The sequence below is a fragment of the Cynocephalus volans genome, chromosome 18 (genome assembly GCF_027409185.1).
Source record: "Cynocephalus volans isolate mCynVol1 chromosome 18, mCynVol1.pri, whole genome shotgun sequence".
In the NCBI taxonomy this organism is placed as follows: Eukaryota; Metazoa; Chordata; class Mammalia; order Dermoptera; family Cynocephalidae; genus Cynocephalus; species Cynocephalus volans.
In genome coordinates, this window is record NC_084477.1 from 2,782,962 (window position 1) to 2,808,174 (window position 25,213).

At 37.8% G+C, this 25,213-nt stretch overlaps 1 protein-coding gene across 10 annotated transcripts in view; it reads left to right on the forward strand.

Annotated features, from left to right (window-relative positions):
- The window catches only part of LOC134366467 (zinc finger protein 260-like), a 31,029-nt gene extending 6,362 nt beyond the window's left edge, over positions 1–24,667 (forward strand). For 2 of the 10 annotated variants that reach the window (XM_063082859.1, XM_063082862.1), the window contains exons 4-10: positions 11,562–11,606; positions 13,229–13,264; positions 13,902–13,999; positions 15,657–15,783; positions 16,027–16,119; positions 18,708–18,811; positions 19,423–24,667. In XM_063082859.1, coding sequence (XP_062938929.1) covers positions 13,955–13,999; positions 15,657–15,783; positions 16,027–16,119; positions 18,708–18,811; positions 19,423–21,261 — 2,208 coding nt within the window. In that variant the 5' untranslated portion in view covers positions 11,562–11,606; positions 13,229–13,264; positions 13,902–13,954 and the 3' untranslated portion in view covers positions 21,262–24,667. Of the gene's footprint in view, positions 1–11,560; positions 11,607–13,228; positions 13,265–13,901; positions 14,000–15,656; positions 15,784–16,026; positions 16,120–18,707; positions 18,812–19,422 lie in introns of those variants that run through there. The other 8 variants (XM_063082856.1, XM_063082857.1, XM_063082860.1 and 5 more) reach the window with 7 other exon arrangements.
- Positions 24,668–25,213: the final 546 nt, after the last annotated feature.

Sequence of the window (25,213 nt, forward strand, 5' to 3'; positions counted from 1 at the left end):
CTCAATTTTGAGAGATTGACCAAAACTTTGGGCATTGACATTACTCTGTCACCATCACAAATGACTTATTCGGTCTCAGTGTGGAATTTACCAGTTGTCTTTGATTTCAATGTGGAGTTCACCAGTCTTAACATTATACCAGCTGACCAATTCTTTATGTTATTGCTGGTCTAGTTGAAGTGAGTCCATTTATTGCTTGATGGGTGGTTATACACAAAACATTTAAGACGTGAGAGAATACAGCACACCAGGGGCACTACGATGACTATCCAAAGGATAATAGCCAAAGGCCAAAGTGTACTCTTAAAACAAGAGTTTTTATGAAATGAGCTAAACCAAAACAGACAATTCACGGTTCATGCAGTATATGCAGTTCATCAGTATGTGAGTCTAATTGGTCATACTACTTTTTGGCGATATGGTAGCAATTAAGGACCATAGTTCTCTGTGAAGTGCCATTCCAAAATATGGAACCAACCTAAGTGTCCATTGATGGGTGACTGGATAAGGAAAATGTGGTATATATACACAATGGAATACTACTCAGCCATAAAAAAGAATGAAAGCCTGTCATTTGCAGTAACACGGATGAGTCTGGAGAAAATTATGTTAAGTGCAATAAGCTGGACAAAGAAAGAGAAATACCACATGTTCTCACTCATAACTGGTTGCGAGGGAGGGAGGGAAGAAGAAAGGAATGAAAGAAAGAAAAGACCAGAATACACTGAACTTTCAGGAGGAGAGAACAAACCTAAGGGTTCTAGAGATGGGGGGGAGATAGGAAAGGGGTTTGGGAAGTGATAGGTTGGGTAAAGGGCATAAAGAAATATCAGGATTTGTAAATATCATTATCAGCATAAAGGATATGCTTCAGTGTAAATAAAGAAGCATTCATTTGTGCTGTTAGTCTAGTAACACAAGTCATGATAACCTGGAGATTTACTAGAGGACATACAAAGATTAGAAACCCTGGAAAACCCAAGCTTACCATCAACCACTTAGGATGCCTGCAAACTAACTGTTCATTGCCCTTTTAAACACATCGTGTGTTCCTTTCTCGTGAGATTTTATCAATGTATGTAGTGACAGTGTCTATGGAAACAGCACTGTCAGGCACTTTTCTAATTAAGCTTTCTGTAGTAACAAAATCAGGGGAGAGATGGTACAACATACAGTTTTGTTCATTATTAAACATAAGCCCCTAACTTGAGCAAAAAGGAGATCTAAAGCTGCTTAATATTCCATTAAGTGAATGTATACTTTAGCATCTGCTGCTTGAACAGTGACTTCTACATGTCTGAAACCCAGAGAGGTCTGATTGGCTACAAAATCCAAGACTTTTCCCAATGTATTGATTACCTTTAAAATTCATACCATGGGTATCCCAATACTGCCAAAAAGTGAGCCCCCAGGACCCCACTGGAATCTTTCCTCAGTAGAAATTAGCTTATATTTATCTATTTCAAGGTTGGTGGTAATTTCAGTTATTGACTCCCTAATCATAGAAGCTATTATGAGAACCTTCAGGGAAAGCTATTGAATAAACACAGTGAGCCAGGCTAAATAGCAAGATCCAAACCAGTGAGGAGGCAGCACAAAATAAGTGGATTCTTGGCACAAGCAATATAGGCCCTCGGTAGTTGGAAAGGAGGGCCACCTACTTACTTGCATTGGAGCAAGGGTCAGTTAAATGTTTGCTCATAAAGTTGAATAGCCCCTGAACAATGTCCAGTGGGAAATTTACTTTTGGGGGGCCCTTTATAACATGCTGTAAGGCTCTGTAACCACATTTTGGAAAAAGGGACCCTAGACATTTTGTAAACAATTGCTTGTACCCACGTAGGTAATTCTCAGATCTTGAGTATCTGATGCCTGGGAGCACAATCTACCTTTTGGAGGCATCACATGGATAGGTTTTCTGTATTTGGTAACAATCATATTACTAATCGGAAAAGTCAGACTCTTGTTTCCAGTGAGTGCAGGAAAACAAGTAGCCATGATGTTTAGAATATCAAGGATAGCTTTCCACTCTTTCTTTGGAGTTTCATGGTAACTTATTGGGAACACAGTACGATATTGGTATCAGTGGAATTATTTCCTGATCTTTTGGTATTAGCCCACAAACCCAGTTACTCTGGTTTTCTGCTAAAGCATAAGTTTGGGCTAAAGCCATCCACTGATTATGGTGCTATGGATTTTCCTTTGGGGAAAAGGAAAGAATTAGGACAGGAAGAAATAAGAGAAAAGGAAAAAAGGCATAAGGCTTTCATTATGGCAGAGAACCCTTGATCTCTGTTCTTAGGAAAACTGTCCGCTTCTATGACTGTCTACTTCAGGAGAGAAGTTTCCTTGGTCAGCTTTACCTTAAAGTCTCTAACAAGTATACAGTTCCAAGAGTTTGGAGGGGCCCTTTTGAGTTGTGAGACATGGACACAAGGTTCAAGGCCCTGAAGTTTCACTGCAGTGTGAGTGGTTAGAAGAACTTGGTATGGGCCCTTCCTATGGGGTTCAAGGGCAGCCTTTCTCTGAGGCCATTTCCAGAAGACCCTGTGTCTGGGTTCTAGACCATGAAGAATTTGATTGTCTTCCGTTGGTGGATCACCAAAAGCTTCCCTTACCTGGTGGAAATACACTTGGCATAATGCAGTAGAGTCTTGCAGCATTTAGTCATATCAGAGTTTAGGAGATCGAGAGATGCATGAGGTTCTATTATTAGGGGCATGGGTCTTCCAGTGACTATTTCATGAGGGGTCAACTTATGTTTTCCAGTGGGAGTAGATCTGATTGCCATTAAAGCCAATGGCAGCACCTTTGGCCAAGGCTACCCAGTCAGCTCAGTTAGCTTTGGCTTTTTTAGTTTTAATATGCCATTTCTTTCAACCTTTTCAGAAGACTGAGGGTTATATGGACAATAGTATCATCATGTTCGCAACACCTTACTTAACTGTTTTATAACTTGCCCAGTAAAATGAGTTCCCCTATCACTGGAGATTTCTCTAGGGATACCCCAGAAAGAAAACACATTTTCTACTGATTTCTTAGCTACTCATAACATTGGTTTTTCTACATGGGAAAGCTTCTACCCAACCAGAAAATATGCAAACTATCACATGAACATACTGAAACCCCACTGAGGGTGGCAGCTGAATGAAATCCATCTGTAGATGTTCAAATGGCCCATCAGGAGGTGTAAACACACCACTTGAATTTTTTGTCTTCCCAGAATTATGAGTTTGACAAGCTAAACATTGATTTCAAACCATTTTAGCATTTTTGGAACAGTCGACCTACCAATATTTTTTCTTAATTTAGATCATTTTGTCTGCTCCATGATGAGCTGTAGAGTGCACAGCTTTTAACAGTGGAAGATTTAAAGACTCAGGAAGGACCAGGTGGCCATCTGGGCCCGCTGTGATTCCATGCTTAATGTTGAGTTTGCATCCTTTTAGATGCCAGGTTTGTTTTTCTGAATCAGGTGCATTGCAGTATTTATTACATAGCTTGTGATAAGGCAGTGGATGTGGATCAATCTTATGGAGTTCATTCAGGTTTTATATCTGAACACTTAGGGGTAGGTTTAGGGTTAGGGTGAGATTTGTCATTAAAATCTGCTAATACATTACCTTGATATTCAGGTTCAGTTCTACAATTCTGAGGTTCAGTCTTAGTAATGGCAGTCTGTAATGATTACAGGGTAGTAGAAAGGAGTTCATCTACTTGTAGTCCATTTTTGATGGGGAACCCACTAGAATTGAGAAACCCTCATTGTTTCCATAATGTACCAAAATCATGTACTACTACAAAAGCGTATGTGCTGTCTGTATATTTACCGATTTCTCCTTAGCTATATGGAGAAATCTTAGCTAATATATATATTTCTCTCCAAGCTTGATGAGAGCAAAAGCCTCCAAGATTGCGCTGACTTAAATTGAGGAAGAGTTGCCTTCTCTGTTAACTCATTTGGGGTGGCGACAGCATACCCTTCCTGATATTTTCTTCATTTTTTGCATAGGACCCATTGACAAAAAGTATTAACTTGGGATTATCCAGTGGAGTATCTCATAAGTCAACAAGAGGGGCCGCTATTCTCATACTACCTTTACATAATTGTGGTCCTCAGCATTTTCAGGCAGAGGTAATAAATAGAGTAGCAGGTTTGAGGGTTGCACTATTTTAAATGAATATTAGAAGGAGACAGGATAAGAATTTCATAAGGTTAGTCTACTTGCTGAAAAATGCTGAGTGGTGGGAATTTAATAGACTTTCTATACTATATGGGACTTGCAAATTTTTTATTCCCTAAAACCATCTCAGACAAAACTTCTGTCAACTTGGCTGGTGCTGCTACTCTTTTGAAATACTTAGGATCTGCCTTAGCTACTGAGTCTTAATTTCAGGTTGTAATCTTTAATAGGCCTCTGTTTTTCCCTATGTTCTTGAGTAGGAACTCTTAATGCCTGCTTGTTACATTCATGAGCAAACAAGATAAAAAGGCTTGGTTTAATTTGGAAGTCCTAAAACTAGACGCTGTTGTAAGGCCAATTTCATTTGGTTACAAGCCTGCTTATGACTGTCATCTCAAGGTAAAAGCTCTAGTAATGTATTTCTAGTGCATTCACATAATGGTAAAGCTATTAAAGAAAAATTTTGGACCGAGGTTCAGCAATATCCTGCAAGGCCAAGAAAACCTCTTAATTGTTTCTTCTTTGATGGCCAAGGAAAACTAGGTAGTTTTTGTACTGTCAGGTGAGGGAGATCCTTGTAGGAGTCATGTCCTAAATAGTGGACTTTTTCTCTTGAAAACTGAAGCTTTTCCATTGAAGCTTTGTGAATTTTTTGTCAGAGTTGCTGTAAAAGGCGATTTGAGTCTATTTTGGAGCACTCTTTAGTGGGAGAGCATAACAAGTTCTCTACATACTGAATAAGAATAGAGTTTCAAGGAAACTGTAGGGTTATGAAGTCCTAATGCAATGCCTGAGGAAAATATGCAGGGGCTTCAGTAAACCCTTGTGACATTACAGTCCAGGTATACTGTTGATTTCTCCAAGTAAAGGCAAGCATGTGTAGACTCTTCATGAAATAGAATGCTAAAGAAAACTGAGTAGAGGTCTACTAGTATGAACTATTTTGAGTCAGGAGGCACATTAGATAATAAGGTTTTAGGGTTTTGGACCACAGGAAACATATCAAAACTTTATTAATTGCTCCTAAATCTTGAACAAATCTCCAGCATCATCAATTTGTTTTTTTAACTGGTAGGATTACACTGTTACAAGAACTGATACAGAGAATTAGAAATCCTTGTTTAATTAAATCTTCTGTAATTGGCAAGAGCTCTTGAATTGCTTTGGGTTTTAGTGGATATTGGGGTAATTTGGGCAAAGGTTTAGAATGATTTATTTGGACTTTTATAGGTTCCACACTTTTAATCCTTCCTATATCACTTGAGGAAGAGGCCCATAAACACTCAGATATTTTAGAAATTTCAGGGGTGTTACAAGCCTGAGTTTCAGTCTTACCCGTTTCTGCTTGTAGGGAGCATAACAGTTCTGGTTCAGGGGAGTCAGGAAACTAAAATTATTTCTCCCACCGAGGAGAATGTTATATGCCGTTTTAGCTTTGAAAGGAAGTCTTACACTAGCAAGTTTACTGGAGTGGTATCACATAGTAAAAAGATATGTATTTTTGAGATATAGCCCCAAGGTCAGTTGGATGGGTTCAGATATGGGAACCTGTTGAACTTGATTTGAAGCGTCCACCACAGAAATGACCTTTTTACTGTGAGGGATTTGTTAGCTTATTAAAGTGGGGTTTATGGTAGGAAAGTTGGCTCCAGTACCCACCACTATTGTGCAAAATTTCCTATTAATTTTAGCTCTTGTTTCTTTATGCTTATTTGAAGGTATCGTGGGGAGCAGTTTACTGGAGAATCCCCTCAGTGCCTTGCAATGCTGATTACAGTGTGCAAGGCTAAAATCTCTTTGGCTCCCCCTAGTGGGGAAATAATTCCACCTAAAGGGAGGAGGCTTATTGGTGGAGTGATGTAAAAGCAAGGAATCATGCGTCCAGTGTCCTGGTTGTTGGCAAAAAAGGCAGCCATGTTGGGGTAAAGAATTTCTTGTCCTGGGACCTCTGGCTTGGGATTCTAAAAAAATGTGAAAAGGTCACTTTGGTCTTGGCCCCTGTATTGTTATAGTTGGAGAAACATAGCTTCTTAACTTTTGGGGTCTTTTCTTGTTCTAGAGCCTTCTTGAAATTTTCAGCTACGGCCACCAATTCAGTCATATCTGTACCTTCTTGTTCTGGTCTGTGCTTTTTTGTGTGTGTGTGACCGGTAAGGGGATCGCAACCCTTGGCTTGGTGTCGTCCGCACTGCGCTCGGCCAGTGAGCGCACCCGCCATCCCTTTATAGGATCCGAACCCGCGGCGGGAGCGCTGCTGTGCTCCCAGCGCCGCACTCTACCGAGTGAGCCATGGGGTGAGCCCTGTGCTTTTTAATCAAACTGCTAAGTGCAAGATGAAATTCTTTTACAAATAGTGCAGTTACTGCTGTTTCAGCCCCTGCAATAATACTCCTTGCTCTATTTTGAGCCCAGAATGTTTCACAAACACTATTTCTAAGCCAGTTCTGTAACCTGAAACTGGTTCATCTTTTTTGTTTGTTTGCACTATTGTATGATGGGCCAATCAATTTTTTGTGGAAAAATCTTAGGAATTAAACATAAAAGCTTTTCTGCTACTTTTCAAGCTTCTTTTGGCCCTTCTTGTGAGGAGGATTTGGAGGGGTCACTAATACTCTCCTCAGGTTTGTCCTACCGTGCTGTTGCCATCTGCTTTTATGCTTCACCAAGCTTCAGTATCATGTTACTAAATTGGTAGAAGTCAGGGACTCCTGCATTGTAAGATCCTCTGAGGATTCTAAATTCTTTGATAAATTTTTGAGGATTTTTCCTTGGGTTAGGGAAGTCCTTTGCAATGGATGAAAGCTCAGTTATAGACCATGGAGTAAAGTTGGTTATAGAAGGAAGGCTTGGCTGATCAGATAGTCTCACTTCATAAGGCTTTTATTTAACCTCTCCTTTTTCATCCTCAGGGTGAAAGGGTAATTTAGCAAAAAGGTTAGTGGACTCAGAATTTAGGCAGAGACAGATAAAGAAAGAACAGTTCTCTTTCATTTTATCACTTGTTGCTTAAGATTTTCATTTCCTGTAATGAATATTTTAAGAAGGCAATTTTTTATTCACCTTGTCTGTTACACACCTCTGCATACTAATTAAAGAATATAGCTCATTGCTTTTGTGGGGATTTTTGATTCTCTTTTTTTCTAATATACCTCTCAAATAAATAATTTTATCCAAATTAAAACTCCACCATCATGTTCATGTTGATTCCAAGCTATCCCTAGTAAGGTTAACCTGTTTTTTTAAAATGCACGGTTTTATGCGTAAAGTTAGCTGGAGTCCCAGACGCCGTTACCTAAAAGATACCTAGCTGAGGTCAGAGACCTCTAACTGAATCAAACCAATTAATTATCAAATCCAGTTCCATCCTGCCTAGTCTAAATATTGCTCAAATAAATCAGAGAGCTCAGAGCACAACATTAGTGATGCTTCAAATCTGAGAGGAAACTCACCCGTGACCTCTGTTAGAAAAAAGAGAGCAGTGAGAATAATTTTGCTCCACAGGAACCTCACCTTATCTCCTGATGATCCTGGTGGTTGCTGGAGTTTTACTTCGGATCCCACTTCTCTGACACCAATCTGATAAAAGAATACATTTAAATAAATTAAATTTAACAAAGTTTAATTGAGCAAGAAAAGAAAGGGGGAAAATGATTCGTGAATCAGGCTGCCCCTAGAGTCAGAACAGATTCAGAGGGACTCCCTCAATTGTGGTTATATACACAGAAGTTGAATTTTTGGATCATATGGTAATCCTATTTTTAATTTTTGAGAAGATTCTGTACTTTTTTTTTATAGCAGCTGCACTGTTTTGCATTCTCACCAACAGTGTATAGAGATTCCAATTTTGTCAGCACTTACTCTTTTCCATTGGGTGTGAAGTGATATCTCATTGTGGTTTTGATTTGCATTTCTCTAATGATTAATGATGTTAAGCATCTGTTCATGTGCTTGTTAGCCATTCTTATATCATCTTTGGAGAAATTCAAGTCTTTTGCCCATTAGTCACATTGTTTTTGTAGGGTTTTTTTTTTTTTTTTTTTTTTTATGTTTTGTGGCTAATTTTCTATGTGTGAGATATATTATTTGAAACTGATTTCATTTTTTGTGGTGCTAATGTAATTTGTGTAATTGTGTTTTTAATTTTAACTTCTACATGGCCTTTGTTGGTATGTAGAAAAGTGATTGACTTTTTATATTAACTTTGTATCTTGCAATCTTGCTGTCATCATGTATTAATTCCAGATGTTTTTCTATTTATTTACTAGGCTTTTCTACACAGACGATCATGCCATCTTCAAACAAATACAGTTTTACTTATTTATTTCCAATCTGTATATCTTTTGTTTTATTTCCTTGTGTTATTGCATTAGCCAATACTGTTAATAGGATGTTGGAAGGGTACATTCTTGCCCCATTTCTGATTTTGTGGGAAAGCTTTGAGTTTCTCCCCGTTAAGGATGAAGTTCCCCTCTATTCCTAGTTTACTGAGAGTTTTTATAATGTTGAGTACTGTATTATGTCACATGCTTTTTTGTATCTGCTGATACGATCATGTAATTTTTTTTTTTCTTTTTAGCATTTTTTTGTTTGTTTTTGACAGCTGTCTGGTAAGGGGATACAAAGCCTTGAACTTGGTAGTACAAGGCTGGGCTATATTCAGCTGAGCCATCCAGCCTGCCCTTCTTTTTTGTGTTTTAATGTGATGAATTACATTAATTGATGTTCAAATGCTGAACCAACCTTGCCTGCCTAAGATAAATACCACTTGGTCATGGTGCATAATTCTTTTACAACACTGTTAAATAAAGTTTGCTAATATTCTGTTGAGGATCTTTTATGTATGTTCATAATAAATAATGGTTTGTAGTTTTCTTTTTGTTTTGTTTTGGTAGCAGACCGTTAGAGGGATCAAGCCCTGGATCTTGTGTTATGAGCACCGTGCTGTAACCAACTGAGCTAACAGATTAGTGCCAGTTTGTAGTTTTCTATTCTTGTAATATTTCATCTGTTTTGGTATTGAGAATGCCGTCCTTGTAGAAAGAGTTAGAAAGTGTCACATCTTACAATAGGTTGTAGGGAATTGTTATAATTTCTTCCTTAAGTGTTTGGTTGAATTCCCCAGTGGACACATCTGGGACAGGTGCTTTTTGTTCTGAAGCTTATTATTTATTTACTCAGTTTTCACAGTAGTTATAGGCCTATTCAGATTGTTTATTTTTGTGTGTGAGTTTTGGTCAATTGTGTCTTTCAAGGACTGGGTCCATTTCATGTCAGTTATGAAATGTTGTATTAGTCTGTTGCTTATAACACAATACACAGAACTGGGTGAGTTAGAAGAAAATGAAATTTATTGCTTATAGTTTCAGAGTCTGATAACTCCAAAGTCCAGACAACTCATCTGGTGAGGATCTTGGTGGTGGCAACAATGACCCAGGGGGTCTCACATGGCAAAAAATAGTGGAGCAGAGAAAGAGTGAGAGACTAACCTCCTCATTCACTCTTCTTTTAAAGCCCTTCAAACCATGTGCATTACCACCATTTTTAATTCATTCACTATGGCATGGCCCTACAATCTAATCACCTCTTCAAGGCACCACCTTTCAATTGCCTTAATAGGATTTCCCACTGTCTTAACAGTCACAGTGGGGACTAAGTTTCTAATACATAAAACTTGGGGAACAAAATTTAAGCTTCAGTGAGTTTTGGGGAGATATAATTTAATCCACTACAAATGTGTACACAGAGAAGGATTCATACTGTTTGTTTATTGTTACTGTTTTTAACATCCACAGGAAAAGTAGTGGTATCCTCTCTTTCATTTCTGATATTAGCAGTTTCTGTCCTCTATATCTTTTTAGTTAGCCTAGTTTATAAACTTATCAGTTTTATGGATCTTTTTTAAAAATCAGATTTTTTGCTGTTGGTTTTCTTTCTTGATTTCCTGTTTTCAATTATATTTTTGCTCAAAGTTTTATTATATATATCCAAGTTAATTATCATTTTTGTTTATTTGCTTCTAAAAGTGAAAATTTACATTAACTGCAGATGTTTCTTCTTTTCTAATATATTTGCTGAATGCCATAAATTTTCTTGAAAGTACTGCTTTTGCTGTATCCCATAAATTTTCATAAGTTGTGTTATGTTTTTATTTAATTTAAAAAAATGTATATTTTTGACCCATGCATTATTTGAATGTTTTACTTAATCACTGGGGATTTTGTAGTTATTGTGCTTTTATTGATTTCTAAGTTAATTCCATTGTGGTATGAGAGCATACATTGTATGATTTCTGTTATTTAAAATTTGCTAATGTGTATTTTATGGCCCTGTATGTCATTTTTCTTGGTGACAGTTTTAAACGAGTTTCAGAACAATATCTATTCTGTTGTTGGATGAAGTAATCTGTAGATATCAATTCTATCCAGATCTTGTTGAGTTTAACTATGTATTTATTGATTTTCTGCCTGCCGGATCAGTCCATTTTGATAGAGGGTGTTGAAGTCTCCAGTCATCATGGTGGCTTCATCTATTTCTCCTTGCAGTTTTTTTTATTTCTGCTTCAGGTAGTTTGACAATCTGTCATTAGGCACACAAATGTCGAGAATTGTTTTCTTGGAGATTTAACTCCTATACTGTGGTGTGATGCATTTTTTATGTGTGGTAACTTTCCCTGCATTCAAGTCTGCTGTGTCTGAAATAAATATTCCTATTCCTAGAGTTAGCATTGTGTATTTTTCTTTCTGCATTTATTTTGAATTCATATGTGTCCTTATATTTAATCTATGGTCCTCCTAGACGTCATAATATTACTTCCTCCCCACTTTCTTTAATAGTTGCTCTGAGTTTAAGCTATACACTTACACCTAATCCAAATCCACTTTCAATTAACACTATACCACTTCATGAGCAGTGTGACTACCTTATGTTAACAACATAATCCTAATTCCTCCCTTCCATGCTCCCATGCATCATTGTTGTCACCTTACTTCTCTTATATATAAGCCTGTATGACTGTGTGTGTGTATGTGCATTATTACTAGTATTATTGTGTATCACCTGTTACTAGGTAGATAATTAAGAATAAGAAAAATAAGTTTGTATTGAACTTTCTCTTATTTCTTCTTTAGTTCTCCTTTTGTTTTTATGTTTCTCCAGGTTTCTGACCTGTATCTTTTTATTCTCACAATAGAATTTTTTAAAAAACATTTCTTGCTGGGCAAATGTACTGGAAGCTGATTCAATCAATTTTCATTTGTCTGAAAAAGACTTTATTTCTACTTTTTTAAAGGATGATTTCACTGTGTACAGAACTCTAGGTGGGTGGGTTTCTTCTCTCAACACTTCGAATATTTCTCTCCACTCTCTTCTTGCTTGCAGGATTTCTGAAGAAATGTTGGATGTAATTCTTACCTTTGTTCCTTTGTAAGTAAGATCTTTCCCCCTCCTGGCTTCTTTCAGAATTTTCTTTATTTTTGATTTTTTGTATTTTGAAAATTAGATGCCTACATGTAGGTTTTTGGCTTTTGTCTTGCCTTGTATTATCTTTGTGGTTTTTTGGTTACATTTTATTTTATTTTTAAATTTTTTATTTTTTGTTTTTATTGATTGTATATATTTATGGGGCAAGAGCTGACTGTCACCACCTGTGTTGAAGTTGTCATGAGCAAATCAATGCTGTTAGCATGCCCACCACCTCAAATTGCAATTATTCCCCATCTCCCCCACTCAGTCTCTCTCCAATGCCTTTCTCCCCCTCCCTAGCAACCACAGGTCTGTTCTCTCCCTCTGTAAGTTCAAGAGACCACTGCAGTCTTTCTTTCCTTACCTCTTTCTCTCTTAGCTCTCACTTATGAGTGAGGACTTGTGGTATTTTTCCCTCTGTGCCTGACTTAATTTAAAGTTTCTCTTCACGTACCCTCAAGCCCAGGGATTCTTTTTTTTAGCTATGTCCAGTCTACTAAGAAACCAAAGACTTTTTTCTTCCGGTTTTGAGATTGGTGGCTGGCCGGTATGTGGAACATTTTTTATTTCTAATAGAGTGTTTTGATCTGTAGTATTTCTTTGTCTCTGCTTAAATTACCCATCAGTTGTTAAATGCTGCCTACTTTATTCATTTGAGCCCTTAGCATATCAGTTAGAGTTTTAAAATATGCTCTGTCTGATAATTTTAGCATCCTAGCCATGTCTTGTTCTGATGATTACACTGCCTCTTATGTTATGGGTTTTTTTGTGTGTTTTAAAATGCCTTTGTTTTTTTGTTTTTTTAAATATCCACACATGATGCACTGAGTAAAAGAAACTGTGATAGTGTGCATTCAGTATGTGGTGGTAAAGTGTGCAGATGGGGAAGCTCTGTTACTCTGTCAGGCTGCTATAACAGAATACCTTAAGAGTGGGTAGAGTGTACACCACAGAAATTTATGTTTTCCAGTTCTAGAGGCCAGAAACTCCAATATCAAAGCTTAGGAGATTAATGTCTGGTGAGGGCCCATTTTTCCCGGGTGGTACCTGCTTTGTGTCCTCACAGGGTGGGAGGGAAAAAGAAGCATTCTTTGGTCTTCTTTGTAAGGGCACTAATCCCTCTTATGAGGGATCTGTTCTCATAACTTATCATCTCTGAAAGAACCCACCTCTTAATTCTAGTGCATCAGAGAGTAGATTTTATCATATGAATTTGTGGGGGACACAAACATTCAGACCATAGCAGAAATGTTCTGTATTTCTATCATTAAGTCTTAGTCAATAAACTAGGCTCTGTCTGGATTGTGAGTTTCACAAATTTTCTCATTTTGGTTTTTTCTCCCCCCTTAGGTGGTACAGGGTGGATGGTATGAGCCGGCATTGGATATTTCCTTCTCCCATGTGGAAGGCTAGAGTGGGCTGGAGTTGGGTATTTCCCTTCACCCAGATCATTTAGGCTCTGATAATGCTACAGCAGATATTTGGGCTTTTGTTAAGTATTTTTTTTCTGAGTGTAGGCCTTGGTAAGAAGTACGCGGTGTTCTGGCATATTTCAAAATGGATTTCCTTTTCTCTTCCCACAGGTGGAAGCAGAAGGGGAGTTTTCTTTGCTATTTACTGTAAGCAACTGGTCAAGTTTTTGGAGCTAAATTTTATAATATTGTGGTGGTCCATTTATAACTGGGTCCTTCTGGAGTTTTTAATTCTCAGAGTTGTTCACATGGAGCCTCCAGCAATTTGTCAGCCACAATTCAAGTTTTTCTCTTCTGACACTGGTTCCCATGGTGGTTTCCAAGTCTCTGTTGCTGTAACCCATTCATGTGTATTTGGCTGTCTACCTCTCTGTATTAATGCATTTCTATTGCTTATAACAGAATACCCGACACTGGGTAATTTATAAAGAAATTAATTAATTAATTATAGTTTTGGAGGCTGGGAAGTCTAAAGTCCAGGGAACACATCTGTGAGGGTCTTCTCGTAGGTGGTGACTCACTACATCAACACAGAGTATCACATGGTGAGAAAGGGCTGAGCAAGAGAGAGGTGACCTGCTCACTTTCTCTCCTTTTAAATCCATCAGAACCTCTAAGAGGCCCCACCTTCTGATCACAATAGGAAGGTTTTCCACCCTCTTAAGACTGTTACAAATGGGGTTATGTTTTAATGAGTTAACGAGTTTTGTGGGGGACATTCATTCCACAATAATCTCTAATCTTGTGGGCAGTAATTTGCCTTGTGTCTTCTTCTCTTTTACAGATCCAGGAAGAGTTGTTGATACTTTTTCTTTCATTTTTTACTGATAGGATGGAATGTTGACTTCTAAGCTTTTCATGTATGCAAATAGAAAACTAAAGGTACGTTTGGGGGGGGGGTTGTTTTGGTTTGGTTTTTTGCAGCTGGCCTGTAAGTGGATCTGAACCCTTGACTGGTTTATCAGCAACATGTCGTAACTGAGGGAAGTACCCAGATAGCCTCTGAAAGTGTCTTTTTAATGTCTATGCAAATAATTAAAGGATTTTCCTTCATAGAACCGAGAATATGATAATCTCTGTTGGTAAACTTCTTAATAGTGAGCTTTCCTTTATTAATGGAATAATCTAAGAAAATTTCTACTTGTTCTTTTTCTCTTCAGTCATCAAATATTAGTGTTTCTGCAGATTCTGTGCTTGTTCTTCTTTTTACTTATCTGTTAGGTTCACTCACTCTAATGGCTTCAGGTACTAGTGAAATTCTGATGCATTTCAAATGTTTATCTTCACCTTACATCTCTCTTATGGACTCTTGAATCATATAATTGCCATCTGGACATTCCCACAGATGTTTCAAATATGATGTGTCTGAGTCTGTGTTACTTCTGCCCATTATATTTTTCTCCCATTTTCCAAATAATTTGACTCTACAGTACCATACCTACATACCTGTGATTATGCATATAGCTTGGGAGTAAAACTCTTCTTTTTATCTTTTGCCCAGCAGATTAATACTATATTCTTTTTCTGCTTTTTCCTTTCTTTAATTTTTTTCCCTTTTATAGAATTAGGACCCTCTTCTTTTTGCTTCCTGCTTTGTTGTCTGATGTAGGTGGTCTTCTTTCACCCTGGATTCTTCCCCTCTGACTCTCCCTTAAAACTTTTCCCATTCTCCTTCTAGTGGATGACTTAAAATGCAAATCTGGTTATGTAACTTAGCTGTTTTTACAGGACCTCATTATTTACAGCCTGTGGTTTGGGAAGTGGCAGTGTCCACCCTGATATGGACAGAGGCAATGCTTTTGCATCTAGGAAAATTTTGGGTTGCCTTTGTATGTGCTTTTTATTTATAAGTAATTGAAAAACAACAGTAAGTGCATAAGATGTATTGTTGTTTATATTTGGCCAAATACTGAAAAGCAGAATCACTCCATAATCAGTTGCTTCAATGTTGCATTTGTCTCTCATCGCAGCACAGGGTCATTAACCTACACATGGTGCTGTGTGTAGTTCCATGAACATGGTACATGTTTTGTGCTCTTGTGACTGCACATTTGTTGTTTCCTTATATTCACAAGAACACATGGTTTGCACGGAAGAGCACATTTGTGGCATTTCAGTGCAGTGCGTACCGGATACAAACTGAAACTACATTTTCTTTCTTTTTTACCCCTACATTGAACTTCTGTCTAAATTAGTTCATCATATATTATTTCAGGTACGTATTTGTACTTATGCCTTTTTACCAGATCATAAGCTCCTTGGAGGGGCAGAATTTTATTCATGCTTTTATCACTAGCAACAAGGATGATTCTGGATCTGTTTGGGAAGCTTTGTGATCATGTTTTTAGAAACAAATAAATTACAACAGTGTCAGGATATTCATTTTGTGGTTTTTCTTATATCCCGCCATATAGAGTACTAAGAATCTGCATCTTATGTATGGTATGTATGATACGTGCACACACAGAACTGTGAACTACTAGATTTGTTTTTGATCCAGGGCTAGTGAATTGAGTTAACCAGAAATGTGCCCTTACAGGACTTCATGTCCTTTGAGGATGTGGCTCTGTACTTCACCTGGGAAGAATGGCAGTATCTGGATGATGCTCAGAGGACCTTGTACAGGGACGTGATGCTGGAGACCTACAGCAGCATGGTGTCATTGGGTGGGTGAAAGTTCCCCAAAATGACCAGGAATGACACATTTTTGTTCATGATAAATATGGGCACAATTTATAAGGTTTAATGCTATTTTGGTAAGATTCCATTTCAAGACGAATGTGTCATCCTTCTAATGAAAGATTCAAATTGACCCATTCATTGTCCAGCTTGTGAAGCTGAGCTCTTGTCATTTTCCAAGGATCTAACTTAGTGGTTTTACAAAGTCCAACATTATTTCCCATTAACAGGGCACTGCATTACCAAACCTGGGTTGATCCTCAAGTTGGAGAAAGGGACAGGGCCATGGACAGCAGAAGAACCCCTAAACCAGAGGCTCCCAGGTCAGTTGGTGGATATTGTACAGTGAGGCTGTAAAGAGTGAAGCCCAGCAGATGTGGGCAGTGTTCAGTTGTTAATAGGAATTGTTCCCTGGATCCAGACCCGAGGACAGCTAGGCTGCATGCATTAAGCGCATGCATTATGTAATTTCCACGGAAGGCTGTTACATGTATATTACCACATTTTATTTTGCCTAATTTTGAAAATATTTACCTAAAATCTAACCCCTACATTTCTCTTCTTAGACATTTTTCTTTGCTATTCACTTTCTCAATATTCTCAGTTGCCCTCTTTTCCTTCATTCTCATGCACATTTTTTCCAGAACATATTAGGTTTTTTTTTTTTCTGTATTTACAACAATACCAGACTCTTAGTAATTTATAAAGAAACAAAATGTTTTTCTTAACAGTTTTAGAGGCTAAGTCCAAGGTTGAGGGGTTGCATGAAGTGAGTTCCTTCTTTCTGGTGGTGATTCTTGGCAGAGTCCCAAGGGTGGTGCAGGGTACAGTATGGCAAGATTGACAAAAGTATGTCCACATGCTGTCTCCCTCTCCCTATAAAGCCACATGTCTACTAACTGATAACTCGTTATACCATTACTTCCTGAATGGATTCATTCATTTATGAGGTCATAACCGTCATGATCTGTTCACTTCCTAAATTCCCTGTGTTTCACATACTATACGTGGATTTTTTACCCTCTTAACACTGTCACAATGGGAATCAACCTTCAAAATTCATTATGAGTGACATTCAGACTATATAACACAGATATTTACACATTTAGTTATTCTTTCACCACATTTTTATTGATCAGGTTTTAAGCACTGATAATTTTATATTTGTACTTAACAACAGTTATATCTTGTTTTCAAAGAGTTTACATTGTGATGAAAGAGAAACAAGAAAATAATATATGCTAATTAGTTGCATAAAAATTATGAGGGATATTTTAATGAAAGAGAGAGGAATACAGGATGTGAAATTTTAGAAAGGATGTTCAGAGAAGGCAGTTTTAGAGGGATTTTTGTTTTCTTTGGCAAAGCTTCAAGTTAAATCTTGTCTAATTTTGACGTATATTACATACATGTATTTGAATTCTGGAGTGGACATAACTATTGGACATACAAATTTGGAAATTGGCACCCTACAGCTGAGCTGATATTTAAAATCGTACTTATAGGGCCGGCCCCATGGCTTACTCGGGAGAGTGTGGTGCTGGTAGCGCCGAGGCCGTGGGTATGGATCTTGTATAGGGATGGCCAGTGAACTCACTGGCTGAGGGTGCCGAGAGTTGGGATCCCCTTACTGGTCAAAAAAAAAAAAAATCATACTTATGCATATCATCTATGGAGTTGATAAGAAAATGAGAAAGGCGTTCCAGTAGTGAGCATTGTGTGCCATAAAATCAGAAATCATGAAGCCAAGCAGTATCCAGGATAGGAGCAAGGAAAGAGCTGGTCCTAGATTTGGGAGGAGAACCAGGAGATTTGTGGTCCTTTGGCCAAGCCAATCAGGGTTTTTTTGTTTACAGACTCAGATTTCTGTTTGGAGGTAGAATTTGAAGGTAGCGTTTTATTCTCATTCTGAAAATCATTCTGAAGCAACAAAGAGAAGGAGAAATGTACGAGACTCCATTTTCTATGAAACTGGAACAGAGCAAAATTTCAGTGCACAGAACAAAAACGTACGGAAGCAGAGAATTATCAAGCATATAGTGTGCATGTGCCAGATGTTGGAAGGAGTATACAAGTTTACTTTAGAAGGAGCCAAAAAACCCCCATTTTTTAAAGGTGATGGACACAGCATGGGTTGTAGTTCCAAACTGTTCAGACACATGGGGAAGGGGAGCCCGGGGTGGTGGACTCAAACTTCTTGTATTGTAATGCTTTTGAGAAGCAGTGGGTGTTAGGTTAAATGAGGAATTTGAAGGAAGTTGTCTTTATCTAGTGTGGAGTAATGGAGATTTTATTATTTGAAAAACTTGCAGATGCATATAGTCATTTCTTAGGGAAGTGTTAAAATTATAGAAACAGGTACAAAATTCTAAACCTAAGGCATATTCTAACTTAAGTAACAGAAAAATGGCCTCTCTTATACCTCAAAGTAATTGATTTAAGACATCCCTGCCAACTTCACAACAGAATCAGGAGAAAATGAGCAGCACAAGACACCCGCTGATATTATAGGATAAAAGAGAGAAAAAGACAGGGTGAACAAATGTCATGGGATACGAACTTAGTTGAAAACTATAATTAGGCAGTAGGTGAAATTTTCTACCAAGTGTTTTAGTACAAATTATAAAAGAAGCAAAGAAACACTTGACTTAACCTTCGAAAATTTTTTTTAAGAATAGAAAAATTCATTAGAAAAGAGACATTTAACAACATTAGAAAATAGATAAGTAGAGTTTATTGCATTTAGTCAGTAGGAAGAAAAGCAAAATACTCATAAAGCCAATAACTGTTGTGGATTTTTATAAAATATTATGTCACTGTGATAGGTAGAAACTTTCTTACCTGTACACTAGCATTCAATAAGATATACTTATGTGTGGTTCGTAAACATGTTTTTTTTTTCTCATTTCAGATGTCCGGGAAGTTGATGGTCTATTTCACGGGAGCCAAGAAAGTCACTGTAGACATTTGTGGCAAGTTGTAATCACCACCAACAACACATCAACTGAGGAAAGAGTTGAGTTAGGAAAATCATTTAATTCAAGCTCAAACCATATATCAAATCTGATTATAAATAATAGAAACTATTCAGAAATGAGGCCTGAGGAATTTAATGTATGTCAGAAGGCACTTCTTCCTGTAGATCCTGATGAGACGCATGCTGGAGAGAAGCGTGAATGCCTTAGTGTAACTAGGCAGTCCCTCAGACACTGTGAGCATTTCAGTCAGCATACCAAGCTTCAACCAAGCGGCAGCCTTCTGAATATAGTGCACAAGGGAAACTCTTCAACACCAAACCAAAAATATTTACACATAAGAGGGTTCATATGGGAGAGACCTCCTGTAATGATAATGAATATGGGAAAACCTATGGTAAGTCAGCTCTCATTGCCCAAGACACAACTCAGGTAGGGAGGAAAACATTTGAATGTGATGTATGTGCAAACGTTTTCTGTAAAAAGTCTAAAACCACTAACTGGCAGGAAATACACGCAGGCGAGAAGCCCTATAAATATATTGAAAGTGAGAAATCCTTCTTTAAGAAATTATACATTCCTACACATCAGAGAACACATACAGGGGAGAAGCCCTACACATGTAATAACTGTGACTGTTTTTCCTATCAGATATTGGACCTTGCTAAGCATCAGAGAACTCACATGGAGGAACAGTCCTATGGATGTATTGAATATAAAGAAAACTTTCATGAGAAGTCACTACTCAGCAAGCATCAGAGAATTCACACTGTTGAGAAGCCATATGAATGTGATGTATGCAGAAAAACTTTCTGTGCTGTATCACAGCTCAGTATGCATCAGAAAATTCACACAGGTGAGAAGCGCTTTGCATGTAGTGAGTGCGGAAAATCCTATTGCCGAAAGTCACACTTGAGCAGACATCAGAGCACTCATACTGGTGAAAAGCCATATGAATGTGAAGAATGTGGAAAAGCTTTTAAACGGAAGTCACACCTCAGCTGGCATCAGAGAATTCATACAGGTGAGAAACCCTATGAATGTAAAGAATGTGGAAAAGCTTTTAAACGGAAGTCACACCTCAGCAGGCATGAGAGAATTCATACAGGTGAGAAACCATATGAATGTAAAGAATCTAGGGAAACATTGTACAGCAGATCACACCTCAGTGTACATCAAAGTATTCAAGGAGGTGAGAATCCATGTGAATATAATAAATGTGGACAAACCTTTCACCTGAACTCAAACTTCTGGGTGCATCAGAGTCCTCACACAGGGAAAAACCCCTGTGAATGGGGTGAATGTGGAAAAACATTTCGGCAGATGTCAGCCCTCATAAAGCATCAGAGAATTCACACAGGTGAGAAACCATATGAATGTAATGAATGTAGGAAATCTTTTTTTTACAAGTCATCTCTTGCTATGCATCAGAGAATTCACACAGGTGAAAGACCCTATGAGTGTAATGAATGTGGAAAATCCTTTCAGCAAAAGTCGCTCCTCACCATCCATGAGAGAAAACACACAGGTGAGAAACCATATGAATGTAGTGAATGTGGAAAAGCTTATAGTGAAAAATCATACCTCAATAGGCATCAGAGAATTCACACAGGTGAGAAGCCATATGAATGTAAAGAATGTGGGAAAAGATTCTACAGTAAATCACACCTCATTGTACACCAGAGAATTCATACAGGTGTGAAACCCTATCAATGTAAGGAATGTGGAAAAAATTTCTACAGTAAATCACATCTGAATGAACATCAGAGAATTCACACAGGTGAGAAATCATATGAATGTAATGAATGCAGTAAAGCGTTCTACAGAAAATCACACCTTAGTGCACACCAGAGAATTCATACAGGTGAGAAACCCTATGAATGTAAAGAATGTAGGAAAGCTTTCCACAATAAGTCACAACTTAATGCACACCAGAGAATTCATATAGGTGAGAAATCGTATGAATATGAACAATGTAGGAAAAACAACCATAAAGCTGCTCTGACTCTGCATCAGAGAGGCCATGAGAGAAAACACACTGGTGAGAAACCATATGAATGTAAAGAATGTACTATAAGTTTCTATAGTAAATCAAAATTAAGTGGATGTCAGATAATTCACACAGGTGAGAAACCCTATGAGTTTAATGAGTATAAAAAAACCTTTTACCAGAAGTCACACTTTAGCAACCATCAGAGCACTGACACTAGTGAAAAACTATATCAATGTAAAGAATGTGGGAAAGCCTTTACAAAAATGTCACATCTCAACAGACATCAGAGTATCCACACAGGTGAGAAACCATATGCATGTAAAGAATGTGGAAAAGCCTTCAGTGAAAAGTCATACCTCAACAGGCATCAGAGAATTCACACAGGTGAGAAACCATATGCATGTAAAGAATGTGGAAAAGCCTTCAGTGAAAAGTCATGCCTCAACAGGCATCAGAGAATTCACACAGGTGAGAAACCAAATGTATGTAAAGAATAAGGAAAACCTTTTAACAGAAGTCAGTTTTTAAGTACGTGAGAGAATTTACACTGTTGAGAAACCCTCAGTGTAATGAATGTGCACAAACTTTTTACCAGAAGTCAGTCCTCACTACATCACAGAACTCACACAGGTCAGAAATGCTATGAGTGTAAAGAATGTGGAAAAACTTTTAACTGAAAGTTACATGTCAGCAGGCATCAGAGCTCATGCAAATGAGAAACCATATGGGTGTAAATCATGTAATAAACTTTCCCACTGTAAGTCATACCTCACTGAACATCAGAATTCACAGAGGTGAGAAATCATATGAATGCAATGACTTTGAGAATATATATTATCAAAAATTAGCCCTAACTAGACATGAAAGAAATCACACAAAGGGAAAAACCAGTAAATGTTAATGTGTGGAAAAACCTTGTGTCAATACTCACACCTCAGGATGCATCAGAGAACTCACACATAATCCCTGTAAATGTAGAGGTGTCCCTTGTTATTCACAAGGGATTGATTTCAGGACCTCCCGTGAATACCATCTCCCTCTCATTCCCCTTTCCTTATCAAACTACTGTAACCACCTATTTGTTTCTCCCTCTTAAAATAATTTAATCCATACACAAGCCTGTCACTGCTTCACAAACACACTGCCCCAACCTCCCCTGGTCTTTTTTTTAAAGGTATGGTGTATTAGATATGTCATCTACAGACATTGTTTTTTTCATATAACAGTATATCGTTGGGGTCTTAGTACATATGGAACTCCGCTTTACATTTTTGAAAGGCTACATGGTGGTCCACTGTATGGATAGAATGTAATTTAACTGTACTCCCCTATCGATGGGCATTTAGGTTTCATGTGTTTTGCTGTTACACATAATGCTGTAAAGGCCATTCATGCATATTCATCATTGTGCAAACAAGGGAGAATGTCAGATAAATTCAGAGAAGTCTACCTGCTTTTCTCTTATTAACCACATATGCCAAAATAGTGTCTTCTTAAAATTTTTCTAGTACTATGAAAAAACTTAAATGGATTCATTACCATTTCTGGGAATATATCTTATGAAAATAGTTGATGATGTATGTCTGTATTGTTTATAATGGTAAAAAAAACTACAGGCAGCATGAGGGGATTTGTTAAATTATAATACATCCATAGGGTAAAATTCTTTTCAGCCATTAAATATCATTCATATCATTTTTTGATCAACTCGTTTCAAGTTTACCTTTTTTTAACCTTTATGTTCTCACCTGAAATTTTATGCAAGTTAGTGTTAATAAATTTTGAAATTATATAATTGTCACAGATGTATCAATACACAGCAGAAAGCAAAACACCACCACCTTCTTTACCCAGTTATTTCCCTTTCTTGCAATAACTGCAGCCAGTTTGGTGAAGACTAGCAGGGCTTTTCCATAAGTGCATTTTACGTAGTACTACAAGTTTTACCTTTTTACTCAAGTAACACATGAATAAATTCTGTCTTTAAATGTGCAGAAAATGCAAAGTTATTTGGATTAATATTCTTTGTTATATTTTGGGACTAAGCCTTTCTACTTTATCTGTAGCAAACCACCAAAAGAAGGCTGCTGTATCTTTTCAATGTGTTTTTAAAAATTAGATCTAAGAATGACAAGGGTGTTTGTCTGAGTCAATTCTGTGATCAGCTGAGTCTGAGGTTCCTGGCAGATGTCTGAGTGGAGGAACTTAGTTAAAATCTGAATGTTGCTAATGACACAGACATCGCCCTGACTAGTACTATGGGCTGAATTGTATCCCCTCCAAAACTAATTCCAGTTGCAGTCTTAACCCCCATTACCTCCAAAGGTGACTGTGTTTGGAGAAAAGGCATTTAAAGAGATGGTTAGGTAAAAATAAGCCTGGGCCCTAATGCAATCTGGTGGTGGTTTATATGACAAAAGATTATATCATATGAAGAGATATCCGGGTCAGTGTGCATGGAGGACGATCTTATGAAGAGGAAATGAGAAGTTGGCTATCAGCCACCCAAGGCAATAACCTCACAGGAAACCAATCATGCCAGCATCTTGATGTTGGTCTTCCAGACTCCAGAGCTGTGAAAAAATTAATTTCTGTTGGTTAAGCCACTCAGTCTGTGGTATTTTGTATGGAAGCCCAAGCAAGCTCATGCAACTAGCCAACATGAAATCTAGAGCAATTTTGAAACTGGGTACCCCATTTGGATGAAGCCTAAAAGTTTTATGAAAGTGAGCTGTGCCCTTTGTCCATCAAGCTGATAGTGATTTAGGCTCTGGGAACAGGAATCTTTAGTTAGGGAGTTAGGATTTACAGCTAGCAATTGAGGAAGCAAGTACAGGAAGGCAGTGGGTCAGAATATGATACTAAAGTGATCAGGAGAGTGAAAACATTCATGAAGTTGTTGGGATAAAAGACACTATCTTAACACATATTTTTGAGATGTCTTTATGTAGGGACAAAAACTACAACTCCCCCAGTCCTCAGAATGTGCTGGTCTGAGGTAAACTGTTAAAAGAAATAGATTGATAAGAACCAGATGATAGTAGAAACCAAAAGTAGCATCTTTGTTCCCGGAAATCCTGCTTCTTTCTCCTCAGAGACTCAGCCAAGCAGAGCTGTTCACTAGCTACTCATGCAGCCCCTCCTCCAAACACCAATATTTTAAAATCCCTACATGTAAACTTTTTGAGAGAGGAGATCAGATTTTTTTTTTATTTGAGCATTTCCCACCTGATCTCCGTTACTCAGCCTTGTAGTAAAGCTTAATTTCCCTCACCACAACTCCGTGTTAGTATTTTGGCTTTACCTGCACATAAAATGAACAGGCCCAAGCTTGGTTTGATTACAATTTTGGCATCCCTGATGGGACTTTAAGCCCCCAAGTGGGTGCTTCACTTGTGGCACAAAGATTCCCTGGTCTAGCAGTGTCCTTGGAGCTGTCTTGAGTCTTGTCATATCAGGGTCAGCTCCAAGCATCTGGCTGCTGACCTGAGTGCCATTGGACCTTGGTGCATCTCAGCACTCAGAGTAAAAGAAATGGAAGCACTAGACCTTTAGGAGATTCCTTGAGTGAGTAAAGCAGAATGTGTGTGCAGTGGCACCAAGAGTATTTTTCCTTTAGATACTGAGTCGTTTTTGTAGGAAAATTCTTTTGGTGGGATTCTTTCCTTAATTGAGTTAGTGGGACTGAAACTCTTCAGAGACTTGTAGTTTGTCTGATTTGAGAATTTGTTAGTTGACTTGTGAGCTAGCCTGTGAAACTTGTTTCTTGAAAACCTATGTTATTTGGATGTTTGGTTTGAAACCTTGTGAGAGCTATCATTTGAAACCAGTTAATCCTACTGTTTGTGAACTAGTGAACTTGTGCAAATTTGTGTCTTGTGTTAATCTGAGTCATCAGAGAACTGGCCATGGTTAACAACTTGTAATGAGTAATAAAAGCTCTATTTCAACTTGCAGACTTTTAGGATGCATTCTGCAAAATTGGGAAGCTTTTACCTATGAAATGATGAAAAAGAAATAGTGTTCTATTGCAATAGTCTGTGGCTACAATATTTACTAGATGTCAGGGAGCACTAGCCACTTAACAGGTCTCTGTTACATCATCATTGAATAGGAAATATTTTGTGAGGGGGAAGAAAATGGGGTGAGATCTCACATGTCTAGGCTTTTATGTTACTGTTTCAGAGTTAACATATCCAAGGAAAATGCAAGTTGTGCCTTGTCTTCATATTGTTCTAAATTTATCAGTGATTTTTATTCATAAAGCTTCACGGGTGAAGTAGAAGATTTTTGCTTGGCCTCTGCAGTTATGACACTGTAAACAGGATACCTCAGGTGCTCTGCTGTTCTGGAGGCCATAACCAAGGATGACTAGAGTTTCAAAGCCAACAAAATGGTAAACTTTTCTTACCTGTCAGGCTCTCAGTATTTCTCTGTGAAATTTGGGTG